Source organism: Thamnophis elegans, chromosome 12, assembly GCF_009769535.1.
Source record: "Thamnophis elegans isolate rThaEle1 chromosome 12, rThaEle1.pri, whole genome shotgun sequence".
NCBI classification, from domain to species: Eukaryota; Metazoa; Chordata; class Lepidosauria; order Squamata; family Colubridae; genus Thamnophis; species Thamnophis elegans.
The window spans coordinates 18,554,082-18,571,615 of record NC_045552.1 but is presented as its reverse complement, the minus strand read 5'-3'; the positions used below and the strand labels follow the sequence as shown (position 1 = coordinate 18,571,615).

General features: G+C 42.5%; 1 protein-coding gene across 5 annotated transcripts in view; it reads left to right on the top strand.

The window, feature by feature from the left end:
- RPS6KA1 (ribosomal protein S6 kinase A1) overlaps positions 1–17,534 on the top strand; it is a 121,378-nt gene that overhangs the window by 63,168 nt on the left and 40,676 nt on the right. For 3 of the 5 annotated variants that reach the window (XM_032227591.1, XM_032227588.1, XM_032227593.1), the window contains 4 exons: positions 2,819–2,869; positions 15,744–15,860; positions 16,000–16,081; positions 17,062–17,142. In XM_032227591.1, the coding sequence (XP_032083482.1) occupies positions 2,819–2,869; positions 15,744–15,860; positions 16,000–16,081; positions 17,062–17,142 (331 nt within the window). Of the gene's footprint in view, positions 1–2,818; positions 2,870–7,103; positions 7,286–15,743; positions 15,861–15,999; positions 16,082–17,061; positions 17,143–17,534 lie in introns of those variants that run through there. The other 2 variants (XM_032227590.1, XM_032227592.1) reach the window with 2 other exon arrangements.

Genomic DNA, 17,534 nt, shown 5'->3' with positions numbered 1-17,534 from the left:
TCAAGGGTGGTGGTGGTGATGGTGATAATATTTACTTCCATTTTTTGTGTGCTGGGTTTCTCAAAACAAAACAAAACTTTTGTGGCTTCACAAATAGTGAAGTGGATACATGGGACCTATAACCAGACAAGAAAATTGTATACAGTTGAGCGCCTATTCCCAACACTGTAGCTTCTGGATTCTGGCCAGCAGGATTGTCTGCTGGGTATGATGGTCAAAATTATCAAGCTGGCAACAGCAATAGTGCAATCAAAATTCTGCAACCTACCAAAAAATCAAGCAGATTTTCAGCTGCAAAGTTGTGATTGCCATCTTGATTTTTTAATCTGTGGTTACCCTGGCTCTATTTGGCTTCATAGCTTCTGGTTGTAAAATTCAGGCCGCATTTCTAGCAAGGAAGAAAACATTGGAGGGGCCCTTCCTTTTTTTGTGCCTGTATCAATACAAACCAGAAATGTCATGTTCAGAATGGAAGGTTAAGATGCAAGGTTTAGTTTAGTTTACTTTATTGTCATTGCACATTGTACAATCAAATTAAATGCCATCTTCAGCGTACATTATAATTATAAAAATAAAAAGACAAACACACATCCTTCACATGCTATATAATTGAAACTGAAAAGCGAATATTGCAATCATATTGCACTATACCAGTGATGGCTAACCTTTTTCCCATCATGTGCCAAAAGCGGAGGACGTGCATGGGAGTCGTGCATGGGCGTGCCACACCCATAATGCTATGTGCGTGACGCATGCGCGTGATACCCCCTCCGTGCATGCCCCTCCGCTTTTGGCACGTGATGAACCTGTTTTTCGCTCTCTCCAGGCTCCAGAGGCTTTCTAGGAGCCTGGGGAGGACGAAAACAGCCTCCCCTGCCCCTCTGAGGCCCTGCCGAGGCTTACCGTCCATCGGGAATGGACTTCCGGTTTGGCCGTAGGGCTGTTTTTTGTCCCTTGGAGCCTTCAGGAGGCTTCCCTGAAGGCTCCAGAGGATGAAAAATGTTTTCTTCTGGGGCATTTTTCGCCCTCCAGAGCCTTCAGGAAAGCCCTATTCCCGAACTTCCAGTTTGCCCATAGGGGCGGTTTTTCGGGGTGAAAAATAGCCTTAAAAGAAGGCGCAGGAGCTGACAGGGCAATGCCTCGCGTGCCCTAACAAATGGCTCCGCGTGCCACCTGTGGCACACATGCCATAGGTTCGCCATCATGCCACTATACCATAGAATTCATTATAATGTAGTTATTACTCTGGGATAGAAGCTGTTTTTCAGCCTATTTGTCCTTGCTTTTATTATCCTGTACCAGCTGCCAGATGGTAATAGTTAAAAAAAAAAAGGCTGTCCAGGATGAGATGGCTCTTTAAGAATGTTTTGAACTTTCTTAAGGTAGCAGGAGCTATCAAGCTCTTCCAAAGAGGGAAGAGGGCAATCAATGATCCTCTGGAGCACTGTCCTATCTGCCACTGTGCAGTTGGCAAACCACACACAGGTGCAGTAAGTTAGAATACTCTCTATGGTGCAGCAGTAGGAGGTCACCAGCAGTTTTTCATTCACTTGTTGTTTCCCGAGATGTCTCAGCTAGTATAACCTCTGCTGGGCCCTTTTGACCAGGGCTGCAATGTGAGTTGCCCCAAGTCAGGTCCTCTTTTATGATAACACCCACAAACCTAAAACTGGCCACTTGCTTCACTCGGTCTCCATTGATAGGTTGCTATATGCACAGAGATGGAGAGAGGAGCGTAGACCACAACGGAAGAGTTTGCAACTAATGCTGCTAGCCAAGATGATGAATTTGACTGCCTTGATTAGAGACAATACAGATAGTCCTCAACTTACAACTGCTTGTTTAGTGATTGTTACAATAGCACGGAAAGAAATGACTTAATGATGTTTTTCACACGACAGTTGCAGCATCCTCATAGTCACGTGATCAAAATCTAGATGTTTGGCAACTGGTTCATATTTATGACCATTGCAGTGTCCCGGGGTCATGTGACCACCTTTTGCAACCTTTTGACAAAGTCAATGGGGGAATCAGATTCACTTACCAGCCATGTTATTAACTTCACAACTGCAGTGATTCACTTAACACATGTGACAAGAACAGTTGTAAAATGGGGCAGAATTTATTTACCAACTGTTACACTTAGCAACAGAAATTTTGGGCTCAGTTGTCAATGTAAGTCAGGGACTACCTGTATTTGGGCCATATTTCTTAAAATTTGGAGACTGCTGTTAGATTTCTTACAAGACAAGGAGACAAATCATGGCTTTTGATTTTGAGGATTAGATTTGATGCAACCAGAGAAATATTGTGCATTTAAAATTATATAGTTGTCCATATTTGACAATATGCATTCAATCAAAATTAAGACAAGAATGCATTATACATATTGGTTCTTTGGAATGTTGAGCATTGGTATTTTATGATATTTTAAGTATTGGTACTATTCTTAAAAACTTAGAGGTTGTATTATTGTTTCTGTATTGAAAAAAATCAGGTCCCTATTGTTATATGTTTGATGAATGATATTTTGTCACTTTTTAACTTATCTCATTATTCCCTTTTCCTTTTATGTTAGTTTATGTTTTAATGCCTAATTTTGAAATTTAATAAAGTTATTTTTTTTTAAAGGGAAGTTTAATATGTAAAATTTCTTGCACTTTGCACCATACAGACAGATGTGAAAACCACAGGAATTCACCAATGTCTTTATTCCTCTTTGATGATTTGGGAGTAGAGCTCAGCTTAACATCTTGGGGGAAAGTTATTTGGCTGTCTGTTCTTCTTACTCAGATGGTAAATCCTGTTTATTCTGCAGGCAAAGCGGGAGCCGGCTTGGATAGAGAGAGACATGAAAACCACAGAGAAGGTAAGGCTCAGTCAGTTACGTGCTCACCCACTTCTTAGGAAAGATTCTTTGTTTTGCACCTGACTTTTTCAGAGAGGGCGGATGCTGTAAGATGATTGGCATCGTTCTGCATTGGGCTGAAGCTGAATTAACATAGGACTTCTTGCATTCTTTCCTTCTGAGGTTATAGGCTCTCATGATGCTCTGTTTGAGCCCATGTTTGGAAGTGCAGAAGACTGGTGCATTTGTGCAGGGCAGAGGGGGGATTTTAAGTTCTTGCTTCATCTCCAAAGCAGAAGAGAGACTGAAGTTGATTTTCAGAACCAATCAGCCTGGAGAGATGAAGCTAACCTGCTATTCTGATGCACATGGCTAAAAATCTGGGGTTATTATTTCATGAAAGAAAAAGATCGCAACTGAAGGACCTATGCTAAATTTCTTGTGGTTTTAGCTGTTGAAAATCTTAGCATGGGCCTTTTAAAAGAAATAATCTCAAGGGCCTTTGGTGTTGGATGTCCCTTAAAATTGGGGTTCCCTTTTCAAAGATTATAAATCAAAGCAAAAACAAACACCTAGCCCTTTGCATAAGATGGTGCTTTCCAAATGTGTTGACTTTTGCATCTCTACATATTCTGAGTATTTAATAAAATAGAGCACCCCAAGTTGTGAATTGTAGATCTGAATTACATTTCTTTAGTTAGTTAGCTTTTCTTTGTTTATTTATATTCCATGTTTATTATTTTTACACATAATTCAAGACAGTGAACATATCCAACACACTGTCCTCTTCCTGTTTTACCCACAACAGCAACTCTTTGAAGTGGGCTGGACTGAGAGAGAATGACTGGCCCAAGTCACCCAGCTGGCTTTCATGGCTAAGGTGGGCCTTGAACTCAGGCAGGAAACCCTATACCATTTCAGACAAATGGTTATCAACATCTTCTTAAAAACTTCCAGTGTTGGAGAATTCACAACTTCTGGAGGCAAGTTGTTCCACTGATTAATTGTTCAGGAAATTTCTTCTTAGTTCTAGGTTGCTTCTCTCCTTGATTAGTTTCCATCCATTACTTCTTGTCCTGCCCTCAGGTGCTTTGGAGAATAACTTGACTCCCTCTTCTTGTGGCATTCCCTAAGATATTGAAAGACTGCTATCATGTCTCCCCTGGTCCTTCTTTTAATCAAACTAGACATACTCAATTCCAGTAACCGTTCTTTATGTTTTAGCCTCCAGTCCCCTAATCATTTTTGTTGCTCTTCTCTGCACTCTCTCTAGAATCTCAGCATCTTTTTTACATCATGGGATTTTGGTTCTATGTTTTTTAGTTGCTCCAACCACATTTAATTATTGTTACATTGACTTTCAAATTCAAATCTGAAGAGAAACTCTGGTTGATACTTAGGACTCTGGCAGCAAACCGTATCAACCATTAGCACCAGTCAATGGTATTTGTGATTCATTTTTGAAGGTTCAGTTGGCTGAGTTTCACGTTTAATGAATAAAGTAAATAATAATGATGATAATGATGATGATGATAATGATAATAATAATGATAATAATAATGATAATTATCATCATCATCATCATCATCATCATCATCATCAGCCTGGGGGAAGAACAAGGCCTTCATGGGCTTACAGATAGTCCTTGAATTAGATCACAAATGAGATTAGAATTTCTATTGCTAAGCAAGGCAAAGTGAATCTTGCCCAATTTTACGATATTTTTGCCATCACTGTTCTAAGATATCCAGAGCTGTTCCATTCCCCTGCCATATTTGCTATATACTGATCTAGGTGTTCCAAGAAGATATAATGTTGTCTTTCTGGTTTCTGAGATGTTTTTGGGAGCATCCAATGACCCTACTACACAACAGAATTTTATAGTACCCATAGAAGAGAATATTTGTAGTTCAGGGTTGAACTGTGGGGTCCTTATTGCTGTCTGAGCCTGATGGCCATCTGTGGCTCTCCATATGAACTTCCTCTCTTGTGTCCATCTCCTGCCCACCCACTCCTCCTCCCATTTTTCCTTCTTTCCTTCAAAAATTGGGATAAAGGCTGAAAAGACACACAGAAGCAGTCAGGGGCAGCTTACCTTAGTTCTGGAATAACTCCAGATCTTGCCCACATTATTCTAAGCTTAGTTTCTCAATCAGCAAACAGAAAAAGACTTCTTTGAAAAGAAGGGCAAAGGGGAAACTGGAGTTCCCAAGAAGTTAAATGCTCTGCCCATGTTTTGCATTTGCTGCCATGGTTCCCTATCTGTATTATTTTTATTTCTACAAGATGTTTCTGGGGCTGCAGGGGAAGGGAAGAAGCATTCTTGAGAACAACAATTGGGACCCTCAGAGAGCTTTCAGTACCTCTTACATGCTTTAAATAAAAAAAGGAAAAAATGGTATCAACCAGAAATTGCCTGCTCTAATGCCAAGTGTCATTGGAACAATCTCATGCAGTCACGTAAGCACATACAGGATGCTTGTGGACACCCAAGGATTGCCTGTCATGTTGCTTTGCTGCATGTCAACTTCCCATGCTTTGGTATTTAAAAGAAAAGAAATCCAATAAAAATGGAGCTAGGCGACTTGACTTCCATTCCATCGTAACAGTTCATCTCATTTAGCATCCCAATTAGAATAGAATAGAATTCTTTATTGTTCAAGTGTGATTGGACACACAAGGAATTTGTCTTTGGTGCAGATGCCCTCAGTGTACATAAAGAAAAATAGAATACATTCATCAAGAATCATAAGATACAACCTTTAGTGATAGTCATAGGTTACTAATAAGCAATCAAATGGTACTGGGAAACAAATAAAACAATATAAATTGGAAAGATACAAGCAACATGGTTATAGTAATAAATGGGAAGAGATAGGTACTAGGAAGGATGAGAAGAATAATAGTAATACAATTTTAGTAGTATTTTGACAGTGTTGTTGGAATTAGTTATTTAGCAAAGTGATGGCATTTGGGGAAAAACTGTCCTTGGTGTCTAGTTGTTCTGGTGTGCAGTGCCCTATAGCATTGTTTTGAGGGCAGAAGTTGAAACAATTAATTTCTAGGATGTGTGGGATCTGTAGATATTTTCACAGCCATCTTTTTGACTTGTGCAGTATACAGATCCTCAATGGAAGGCAGGTTGGTAGCAATTGTTTTTTTCTGCAGTTCTAATTATCCGTTGAAGTCTGTGTCTGTCTTGTTGGGTTGCAGAGCAAAATTAACAAGCATGTTGACTTAGATCCAGCATATGAACACGCAAGACATCGGGCCATTTGAATGGCCAATCAACAACTTCTCAGAATTTAAATATAGCATCAAACGAACAGCCAGTCACGTGACCAACTGACCACACTGGCACACAAGACATACCGTATTTTTCAGAGTATAAGACGCACCTTTTTTCCTCAAAAAGAGGCTGTAAATCTGCGTGCATCTTATACACTGAATACAGCATTTTTTGCCTCCCGAAACCCTGCCCCCTTCACCAAAATGGCCATGCAGAGCCTTTAGGAGGTTTGCAGAGTGCTCCTGGGGGCTGGGGAGGGCAGAAATGAGTGAAAAACAGGCAATTTTTTGCTCAATTTGCCTCCCCAGCCCCAAGGAGCACTCTGCAAGCCCCCTAAAGGCTATGCATGCCCTTTTTTTGAAAACAAAATGAACCCGTTTTTGTGAAAAACAGGCCATTTTGGGGAGGTCTGCAGAGTGCAAAAACTTTTTTTTTTAATTTGCCTCTTCAAAATCTTGGAACATCTTATAATCCAGTGCATCTTATACTCCAAAAAATACGGTATATAAGCTAAGGAGGAGTAGAACAAGACACTTTGACCAAAGTCACACTGATGATGTTACCTAGCCTGGTAACGAAACGTTCGAGAGCTAAATGGCAAGCTCAGAAATTAAACAATTGCCAAAGCTTACCCCATTGCATAACCCTGAAATGAATGACTAAATCTTGCTGTTATTAGAGAGGAAATTAACTCTTTCAGGGAGCAAAATTGCTGAAGTTATGGGTAGAAACTTGGTCTTAAATAAAAAAATAAAACTGGGACATGCGAGAGTTGACGTGTTTGAAGTTTACATACCACAACCCGTGGTACAGAAGAAGTGGAGGCAGGAAGCCCTGTTTTAACCTCCTTTGCATTTAGAGCTAAGCAGCCTCCACACTTCCGGCGGGTTTGCTTTTATGGTGGGAGCGGGTCCTCTGTGAAATCAAGTGCGCCTGATCGGATGGTGTGCCTGTAGCCTTCAACCATGTTCCTGTAGGGATCTTGCAGCTGGAGATGGGCTGTTTTGACCAGGATGGGGACAGTGGAAATGGCTAAGCAGCTCAAGCTTCCTTGCCTGTTTGCCTTTCTAACGCAGTTGACTCTGGGGAAACGGCGTGCCGAAGCCTGCAACCTGTCCTTGATTTCTGCTAGCAATGTCAGTAACCCGGTTAGTAGAGCACGCCAGCTCCTCTCTGGTTACGCGTGTCTGCTTGTTTGCTCATGAGTTGGGGCAACGAGGCAGCTTCAGGGATGATGAATGGTGAGGTGGATTGGAAAAATTCTTATTTTGGGTAGTTCTCTCAGCTGCATAGAGGGTCTTTATTTCAGCTTTCTCCAGGCCGGCATGCTCTGGGTATCTTGATCCATAGCTTTTACAATTACTGCCCTATAGCTAAAGTGGGTTAAAATTATGGGACTTTTCCACTGGTGCGATAGAAGGATGCCAGGCTGGGAAAAAACTGTAGTAGTGGTGAGGAACATAGCCAAAAGTTTCATCCTAGGTGAACAGCTGGGTTGGATGGATCATGATTGTGTCGGAGAAACACTGTCCCAGTCAGGAGGAGGGGTCAAGCGGGGAATCAGTCTGGAATTGTTAAGTAGAGACAAGAGGGCAAATCCTACCTCCCTTGGATGCTGTTGAACCTTATCTAGCCTTTTCCAGGGGCAACTGCCAGTCTGGGAAGATTGCTGTGAAATAGGCATTGAACAATGAAGCAGATAGTATATGCAGTATCTCTGTGGGTCTGATTGTTCGTGTGGGTCTGATTGTTCTTGTGGGTCTGATTGTTCGTGTGGGTCTGATTGTTCACACCCAGCAGATCGCTACAGAATTCACTCCATGCGACCGTGACTTACTTTGATAAAGAAGTTTAGAATTTGCTCCAGGAAAGTCCTTACTCTAATTCCAAGCTATTGTAGTTTGTTTTTAATAAAGTTTTGTTGGATTGGGTCAGAGCACGTTCAGTAAATACAATTTGTCTCTCAGCTATGTTAAACTTAGATATCTGGAAATTAGTCCTGTTAAGAATAATACAACTTTACCAGAATGGCATCCAACCCAAAAACATCTGCTGGCTGGTTTCATAAGGCTCGGTTCTTGTTTAATAGAGGAGGCATGGAAACCTCCGAACTGTCCAACCTTGTGAGATAAACAAAAGTGATTGAAGGCGGGCAATGAAAGAAGCATGAATGTCCACAAGAGTAGAGTAAGGCTACTTGATTGAAGAGGCTATGCCTACTGAAGTGGGAAAGGGCAAAGCTCACAGGCAGAGCAGTCCTTGGACCCTTCAAGTGAGGCTGCAAAATTTCCTGGGTTGAATATGGATGAGAGACTGCTTCATCCTGCTGCCATCTGGATATATCTGATGGCAACTGCCTTCATTCCCAAGTTAGTCCACGGTGGCTAGACAAATGCTGAGAGTTATAGTCTAACAGGGGATGTTAGCTTGGGAAGATGAAAGACTGTAGATCAGGGAGCTCCAACCTTGGCGACTCTAAGACTTGTGGACTTCAGTTCCCAGAACTCCCCAGCCAGTTCATCTTCATCCTGGATGAACTCCTGGGATGGCTTACACACATCATACATCTGGAAATTATCACAGTAGCTTGTACAAGGAAGCTTTTTTCTGTGGGAAGCTTTTTTCCAGGGACATTTCTGCAGAAATGCAGGCAACATTCACTGTCCGCAATGACCTCAGGCAAAGATTGGAAAAGAGTTATTTTCTGCCAAAATCTAGAATTCCTTTGCCCCAGTCTGGAAACACTCTAGTTGTGTGGACTTCAGCCGCCAGAATCCTTCAACAAAGTCTAGCCAGCGCTTAGGATTCTGAGCATTATACTTTACAACTCTGGAAGATGCTCAGGTTAGAGTATTCTAGTTAATACTTTCCTACATAGGGTTATGACTTGATAGTAAGTACATATTAAATTATATAGTTTGGTTTTGGCTTAGTGTAATGTGAGAAGAAAATCAATGATTATATTATGGTTTATTTTCATGACAGCTAACCACAGTTTGGTATCATGTGTTGTCATGACTTACCGATAGGAGTAATGATGTAGTGGAGTAGTGATGTCATTCATGCTTCCTTGGCTTGTCTTTGTGCTCTTTGTCTAAACTTCTAATCAATTCAGAGGGAGATAAAATAAAAGTGGCAAAAATATGAAGGGAATCATACCAGGAATTGGTCAAAAAAGCCTTGATCAACTTCAAGATTGACTCTAGCTTGCTCAAGAAAGTACAATAAACAATGATTTGGTTATCCAACATCATCTTAAAAACTTCCGGTGTTGGAGCATTCACAACTTCTGGAGGCAAGTTGTTCCACTGATCAATTGTTCTAATTGTCAGGAATTTTCTTAGTTCTAAATTGCTTCTCTCCTTGATTAGTTTCCATACATTACTTCTTGTCCTTCTTGTTTCTACTCACTGCTCCTTGTCCTACCCTCAGGTGCTTTGGAGAACAGCTTGACTCTCTCTTCTTTATGGCAGCCCCTGAGACACTGCTATCATTTGGTGTCTGGATAATAATTCATAAGCAGCTGATTAGTCATGATAGTTATATGTTGGCATGATTACAGGCAGTATAGCACTTTGGGAATGAGTTCTTAATCTCACGTCCTACCTGTGAGTTTTCTAAAGATACAGTATTTCTTAGGAATGCCTCAATTCAGATTTCTGCCTGGAACAGAAGGCACCTCCAATGGCCTTTCCAAATCTCTCATTCTCTGAAAAATGCTGAACCTAGAGCAGCCTTCGTTGACTTAGCAGAACCATTTCTAAGTTCCTTAGAGTTTTTATTTTCTTTTTCTATTATAGTAATCATAGTTAGATCTATACCCTGCCTTTTCTCCTGCAACTCAAGGCAACAAACAGACCATCCCTCAGTTTTTCTACATAACCACCATCCTATGAGTCAGGTTGGGCTGAGAAAACATAATTGGCCCCAAATCCTGGGGAGCTTCCTTGGCTAATGCTGGAATTGAACTTGGGTCTACTCGGACCTGCTCCAATGTTTCCACACTGCCCAGGACTTTTATAAGTGGTATTTGGCAAAGTGTTCACCAGCATTTTGGTCATTAGCAAAACTGCCCCCTCCCGCAGGGGTGGGATTGAAAAATTTTAGCACAGTTCTCTGCCTGGTTTCTGGGTGGGCAAGGACGGGGGGGGGGGGTTACTCGGCCTCCTGCTCCGGGGGGGGGGAGTTTTCACCCTCCCCAGGCTCTGGAGGCTTTCCTTGAGCCTCTACGAGGGCAAAAATGGCCTCTCCTGGGCTCCAGAGGCCCATTTCCGGATTTCTGGAACTTCTGGGAGGCCCATTTTTCACCCTCCCAGAGCCTCTGCACGGGCCCTGCGTGAGGACTCCTGGGAGGGGAGGAGCAGTGTGGGCAGGGCCAGCCAGTCCTTCCAACTACCGGTTTGGTGACCCAGATGCAAAATTAGCATCCGGTTCGCCCAAACCGGTCCGAACCGGCTGAATTCCCCCTCCCACATCTGTGAGTGTAGCTTGTGGTTACTTATTCCTTCTAAGGATTCTAAGAGAGAAGCATGTTTTTGACTGGAATTTGATTCTAGGCAAAGCATTTTCAGCTTGTGCCAGTTGCAAGCACTGGCACCGTCTCAATCTCCCCCAAGCAGAGAGGAAGGATTGCTGGGCCAAAGGCTTCCAAGAGATGGTGTGTGTGTATGGGGGGGGGGGTTCTACTGAACAGCTCAGGAGGCTGAACAGATGGCTTGGGGAAGCTGGCAGGATGCCTGTGGTGTTTGTGCCAGCCACAGAAACTGTGTTTTGCAACAAACTCGAGCTTATGTTTGCGATACAGTGGGTAATTTAGATGGCGTAAACATTCACCCACCCAAAGGGAAGAGAAGAAGATGGCAAAAGAAAAGAGTGATGTTGTGAGTGTGGAATTAGGAAGCGGGAAACACACATATGGGATGGATGAAAAGAGCAAAATGATTGCAAGTTATCAAGCTGTGGATCTGGCAACTTGTCGACTGTGTGCACCAGGGCACCGGAGCTTCAAGACTCATAGGGTTGCCAGTATATTCATAGAATAGCAGAGTTGGAAGGGACCTTGGGTGTCTTCTAGTCCAACCCTCTGCTTAGGCAGGAAACCCACTTCAGACAAATGGTTATCCAACATCTTCTTAAAAACTTCCAGTATTGGAGCCTTCACAACTTCTGGAGGCAAGCTGTTCCACTGATTAATTGTTCTGTCAGGAAATTTCTCCTTAGTTCTAGGTTCATTCTCTCCTTGATTAGTTTCTATCCATTGCTTCTTGTCCTGCCTTCTGGTGCTTTGGAGAATAGCTTGACTCCCTCTTCTTTGTGGCAGCCCCTGAAATATTGGAACACTGCTATCATGTCTCCCCTAGTCCTTCTTTTCATTAAACAGTCATGCCCAGTTCCTGCATATGTTCTTCATATGTTTTCCCCTAATCATCTTTGTTGTTCTCCTCTGCACTCTTTCTAGAGTCTCAACATCAAACATATTGCTTGCTTTGCCAGATGCATGAGGTGATATGAAGATAGGTTTGTATGTATACAAAATGCATACTTCTGTGGAGGAGGTCCAGGGTTGGGAATGTTGTTATTAAAGACAGGAAGCCAGAAAGCCCTTCATTACTGTTTATTGGATCATAGGTCTCTGAACTTGGCAACTTTAAGACTTGTGGACTTCAACTCCCAGAATTCCCCAGCCAGCATAGAGTTTAGAGACCCTGCACCGGATAAACATAAATGTGGTTTAAAAGGAGAAAAAAGGATAAGGGATCCCCCCCCCAACTTTTAGGATACAAGTCAAGTAAAAAAAACCTGGAAGGGCATAAAACATAGTTAAATCTAGGTCTCCAACAGATGGCAAGGCTTCTTTCTTTTTAATTTTCTTTCTGACTTTTAATGGATAAAATGCTCCAAGCAAGAATGCAACAATTTCATTTATTTTTTCTACATTTATATGCTGTTCCAGTTGTCAGACAGCATTAAGCAGCTTGCAGTCCTACCATGAGCATGTACAAGGTGCATATACGGTGAAAGCAGTAAACATTGCCCGCAATCGCATTTGGTAAAAATGATTAAAAATAGTAAAAATTATTATTATATACAGCTGCCAGTTCTTTAGCTGGTGTTGCCTTTCATTTGCATTGAGCTCTTTCTAAGAACCTCACAGGTCACAGTGAATTGATATATTGTACGTGCAGATTCAAGTGGTGTGACTTTTAGTAACTGACAGATGGAAATTTTGCCAATATGCAGATTTTCTACGTACCATCCAATATTTGTAGGTCCCTCAATACGCCGATAACCACTGGGAGCACCACAGTTGGTTTATACCATAATCTTTCAATTTTCAGAACTTGATATTTTATAATTTTCTCTAATCCTTTGTCTTCTATTCTACTATCTCCTGGTGTTGCCACATCAATTATCCACACTTTCTTCTTCTCAACCACAACTGATTAAGATGTCTTTGTCAGTTTATATTTGCAAATCCCATAATATTTTAATCTACTCATTTTCAACTACTTTTTCAACTCTGTGCTCTTACCACTTTTTCATTAACTGGCACATGATAATTTTTGCAGATGTTCCAATGAATCATTTTGGCTTGTTGTTCATAGTCAGTTTGTGTGATCTTCTTGCACAAGCTGAGTATGAGATCGTCTGTTTCTGCTGTGTCTTGCACAATCTGCACTCTGAATCATTTTATGATTTTTTTTTTCAATTGTGCCCTTGATGGCATTAGTTTGAGCTGCTTACACTGGAGCAGCCAAAAATCAAGCCTTTGGTTTCTGAAGTTAAATATAATAGAAACCCCAACTGATCAACAGGTGCAGCAACCAGCCTTAGCATTGAAAGTAAAGATATTGGACTGGTAAATAACTTCTGTCTTTTAGGATCAACTATCAACAGTAAAGAACCAGCAGTCAAGAAATATGACATAGATTGTTAGTTTACCCACTAATAGACCAGATCAGGAAATCAACTCCACAGGAAGACTAAAATTATCTTTATTAGCATTTACTGTAATAGCAGAAACTTGTAAGTCTAAATATGCTATGCCTTCTTCCCTTTTTCATACTCCAGTAAATCAGGGACACCTCTGCTTGACCTGCTTCTGAATGTTATCTTGTTGCTGTGGATTTTTTTTTTTAAAGTAGAAAATGGCTGTTCCATATTTTCATCAAAATCATGTTTTTTAAGCTTTACCCAGGGGTGGGCTTCAAAAATTTTAGCAACGGGTTCTCTGCCTGGTTGCTGGGTGGGCATGGCCTAGCCGGGCTCCTGCACCATGTCGTGCGTGCGTGCGTGTGTGTGTGTGTGTGTGTGTGTGTGTTGTTTTCGCCTTCTCCAGGCTTTGGAGGCTTTCCTCAAGCCTCTGGGAGCAGAAAACTGCCTTCCCTGGGCTCCAGAGGCCCATTTCTGGCCTTTGGGAACTTCTGGAAGACCCATTTCCCCCTCCCTGAGACTCCGTGTGGTCCCTGCTCTTACCTTACAGCCAAAACTGGAGACTTCTGAGAGGGGCAGGGTGGGTGGGGCCAGCCAGGGGTGGGATTTGAAGGCATTAGCTACAGGTTCTCCTGAACCTGGGCAAATCCATAGCAGCCCACCCCTGGCTTTACCCATGCTAGCCCTTGAAGGGGTAACAATGAAGTCCTCGGAGAAGAAGAGGCTGTGATGCAGCTATGCCATCAAAGATCATAATCATGACGGCATCAGTTTGAGTTGTGATATTCAAATGGAAGTGAAAGTTGGATTTTGAACAAGCGGGAAAGGAAGAATATTGACTTTTTTTAAACTTTGGTGTTTCAGAAGACCTGCAAGAATGCTATGGATAGCCAGGAAAAAAATAAAAATTAACGACTCATAGAACAAAGCAGTCCATAGTTTTCACCTGAGGCATAAATTACTATTTTCAAACCATCATATTTTATATACATTATTGAAAGACCTAGATTTCTTTCTGGGGGATGGGAGGGAAGGAACTAAACAAAGACCACCAGAAGGGTGGGGGGACTCAAATTACTGTAGCAACTGTTCCACTGTTACAAGGCCTGAAAGCCACCAGATGGAGGTAAAACTTCTCCAGGATAATCTGTCAGGTTACTGAAAAGGACAATACCAACTGGATGGCGCATAATGAAATTGACTCCTTCTGACACAACCTGATTTTTAAAAAAACTGTCACAGATATGACATTAATCCGAGGCATTGTAGGACATTTTAGTTGGACATTAATTACTCAGGACTCTTCAGAAACTGAAGCTATCTGCCAGGTCAGCCTATAAGGCTTAAGCTTCACTACCTTGAATCAAAGATAGCCCTAAGAGCAGGGATGGGCAACTGTGGCAACTTGTATGACTTGTGGACTTCAAGTCCCAGAATCCCTGAGCCATTCCACAGGTCGTACAGTTTCTCAGTGGTACGTTTAAGGCAGGGGTCGGCAACTTTAAACACTCAAAGAGGCACAAAAGTCCTAACCAGAAGTCCCCCATTCCATTCTGGAGCCAACCAGAAATCCCGTTCCCCCCACCATAGAGTCTCCTCCTAGCACAACATCCTTTTTCCTCTACCTGTCCTAACCGAAAGCCCTATCAATTGTGGAGCTGATCGGAAAACCCGCCCCTTACCATAGAGTCTCTTCCTGGCAAGCTGTGCTTCTCTCTCCCCCTCCCCCAAATTGGAAGCTTATCTCAAAATTGTAGCGCCGACCGGTGTCAGGGACTCAGGGAGCCACAGCAGAGGGATCAAAGAGCCACATGCGGCTCCAGAGCAGCAGGTTGCTGACCCCTGGTTTAAGGCAAGCCTGTGGTCAACTTTACTGATGCTGGTCATGAGCAAAACCTTCCCAAAATTGCCCTTTCTAACTATTGTGCCAATATTCTATCTGTCCCACTTAACCCTTCTAGAAATCCTTTCTAGGGAGTTTGTGAAACAGATGCATTTACTTAAGCCTGTTTTAAAACTGCAGCTTGGTGAGTCAAGCCTGCCTGGTCTCTCCTCCTAATTGCACCTTATTGTTACCTGCTTTTGCATAAATGAAGTGCACCTGGTCCCTGAACTGGAAGAAATGAAACAAATGCCAAATAGAATTCCTTTCAAAAATATCTTTGTGTTCCTGTTTGTCTGTGGGCAGAAGGGGTCGCATGGTAATGTAGGCTAAATGGATGACTCCCTCCTCTATCTGCCTTTGTATTTTCTTTTGGCCTTGGTATGTCTCTCACTTATCATTGAATATTCATGCCTTCTTTTCTTATATGCTCAGAGCATTTTCATATGCACAAGTTCAATCAATTCACTACAAGTCTTTAAGAAGATATTGGATAGCCATTTGTCTGAAACAGTGTAGGGTTTCCTGCCTAGGCAGGGGGTTGGACTAGAAGACCTCCAAGGTCCCTTCCAACTCTGCTATTGTATTGTAAGGTAAGTATGGTTACTAACATATGCCTGATTTTTAGGGTCACAAGAATTGGCATACTTTTTGCAAACTTGGAGCCAATGTGCATCTTTGGATGCTTGTTATCTTTCCGTTTGCAGTTAACTGTGTGTGTGTGTGCGCGCGCGTGCACCCACTCCTTGCTTACCCTGTTTTTGTTTTCCTTTTTCTTCCTTCCCATTCAGAATGAAGGTTCTGTCCAAGAATATACGATCACATACCTTGTGAAAGAAGGTTCCGAGAAGGCCGACCCATCCCAGTTTGAGCTCCTTAAAGTTCTTGGACAAGGCTCTTTTGGCAAGGTGAGGTGCTATAGTTCATAGTTTAATGTAAACAGTGTGTGTTTACATTACATTGCTCCAAAACTACTTCCCGTTTCTGTTTCCCCTCAAAATTCTGCTAGATGTGTTGCTGTTTCTCATCTAGACCTTTTCTGCACAGGTCTTTCTTGTCAGAAAAATCACCCCACCAGATAACGGCCACCTCTACGCCATGAAGGTCCTCAAGAAGGCAACTCTGAAAGGTGAGGTGGTCCTGACCCTGTTTTCCCAAAAATACGACAGGGTCTTTTTTTTTATTTTGACCCCTAAAATAAGTGCTTGGCTTTATTTTTGAGGAGATCTTACCATTTTTGAGGTGCAGGAGGCGGCGAGCGTGGTCACCTCATGGCTGCTACTGTGTTGTAATATTTTTTGGGAGGGCTTATTTTAGCGCATGTGCTCAAAAGCCCAATTGGGCTTATTATCTGGGGAGGTCTTATTTTCAGGGAAACAGGTTGCATGCTTACGAATCTAAATTTATTGGCCAGTACAATACATGCGGGACATTCATTAACCTGGCTTTCCTCTAACCCAAGGGTCTGCAAATGTGGCAACTTCAAGACTTGTGGGCTTGTTGTTTCTTTGTTTGTTTGTTTATTCAACTTGTATGCCGCCCTATTCCCGAGGGACTCAGGGCGGCTAACAAACCAAAGGGAAGGGGAATACAAACAGAACACAAGACAAACAAGTTAAAACGAAACAACAGCCACAACGGTTTAAGTGGGGCCGGGAACTCGTCAGCCCCAGGCCTGTTGGAACAGCCAGGTCTTAGTGGCTTTGCGGAAAGCCGGAAGGGTGGTGAGGGTCTGGATCTCCACGGGGAGATCGTTCCAGAGGGCCGGAGCAGCCACAGAGAAGGCCCTCCCCCGAGGGGTCGACAGTTGACATTGGCTAGCGGATGGTATTCGGAGGAGGCCTAATCTGTGGGATCTAATTGGTCGTAGGGAGGTGATTGGCAGGAGGCGGTCTCTCAACTTCAACTTCAAGTCTTAAAGTTGCCAGGTTTGGAGATCCCTGCTTCTAGCCTCTGTTTGATAATATTCCTTTAAACAATGATTGACTCCATGCTTCACCGATATGGCCCACAAGTTGCCAACTTTGGGTTGCACTTGGGTCTTGGGGCTGGTGCTGTGCACTTTTTTTAGATCTACTCCACCTTAATTGGGCTCTTCTCTGTTGATAGTGCGTGACCGTGCAAGAACCAAAATGGAAAGAGATATTCTCGTTGAAGTAAACCACCCGTTCATCGTGAAACTCCATTATGGTGAGTACAAGGCTCCGTCTTCTTGATTTGTGGAGGAAAGTAAATCACAGGCAAGTGACTTTTTTGTAGGCTACTTGGTAGGGTAGAGCAGAGTCTCCACCCTACCAAGTAGCAGAGACCGAGCAGAGTCCGAACAGGTAATTATTTAAAGTTCCCAACTAGCATGAGCATAGATGCAGTTGGTTTTCTGGATGAGGTGTTTATTTATTTACAGCGGAAGTCCCCAACTGTGGCAACTTTAAAAATTGTGGACTTCAACTCCCAGAATTCCTCAGCTGCTAGGCAATTCCTGGAGTGGCAGCCCATTAATCTAAAGTTGCCAAAAAGTTTGGAGACCTCTGATTTACAGTATGCGTTGTTTACTATTGGTGTGCCCTGCTTTTCTGCTCAAG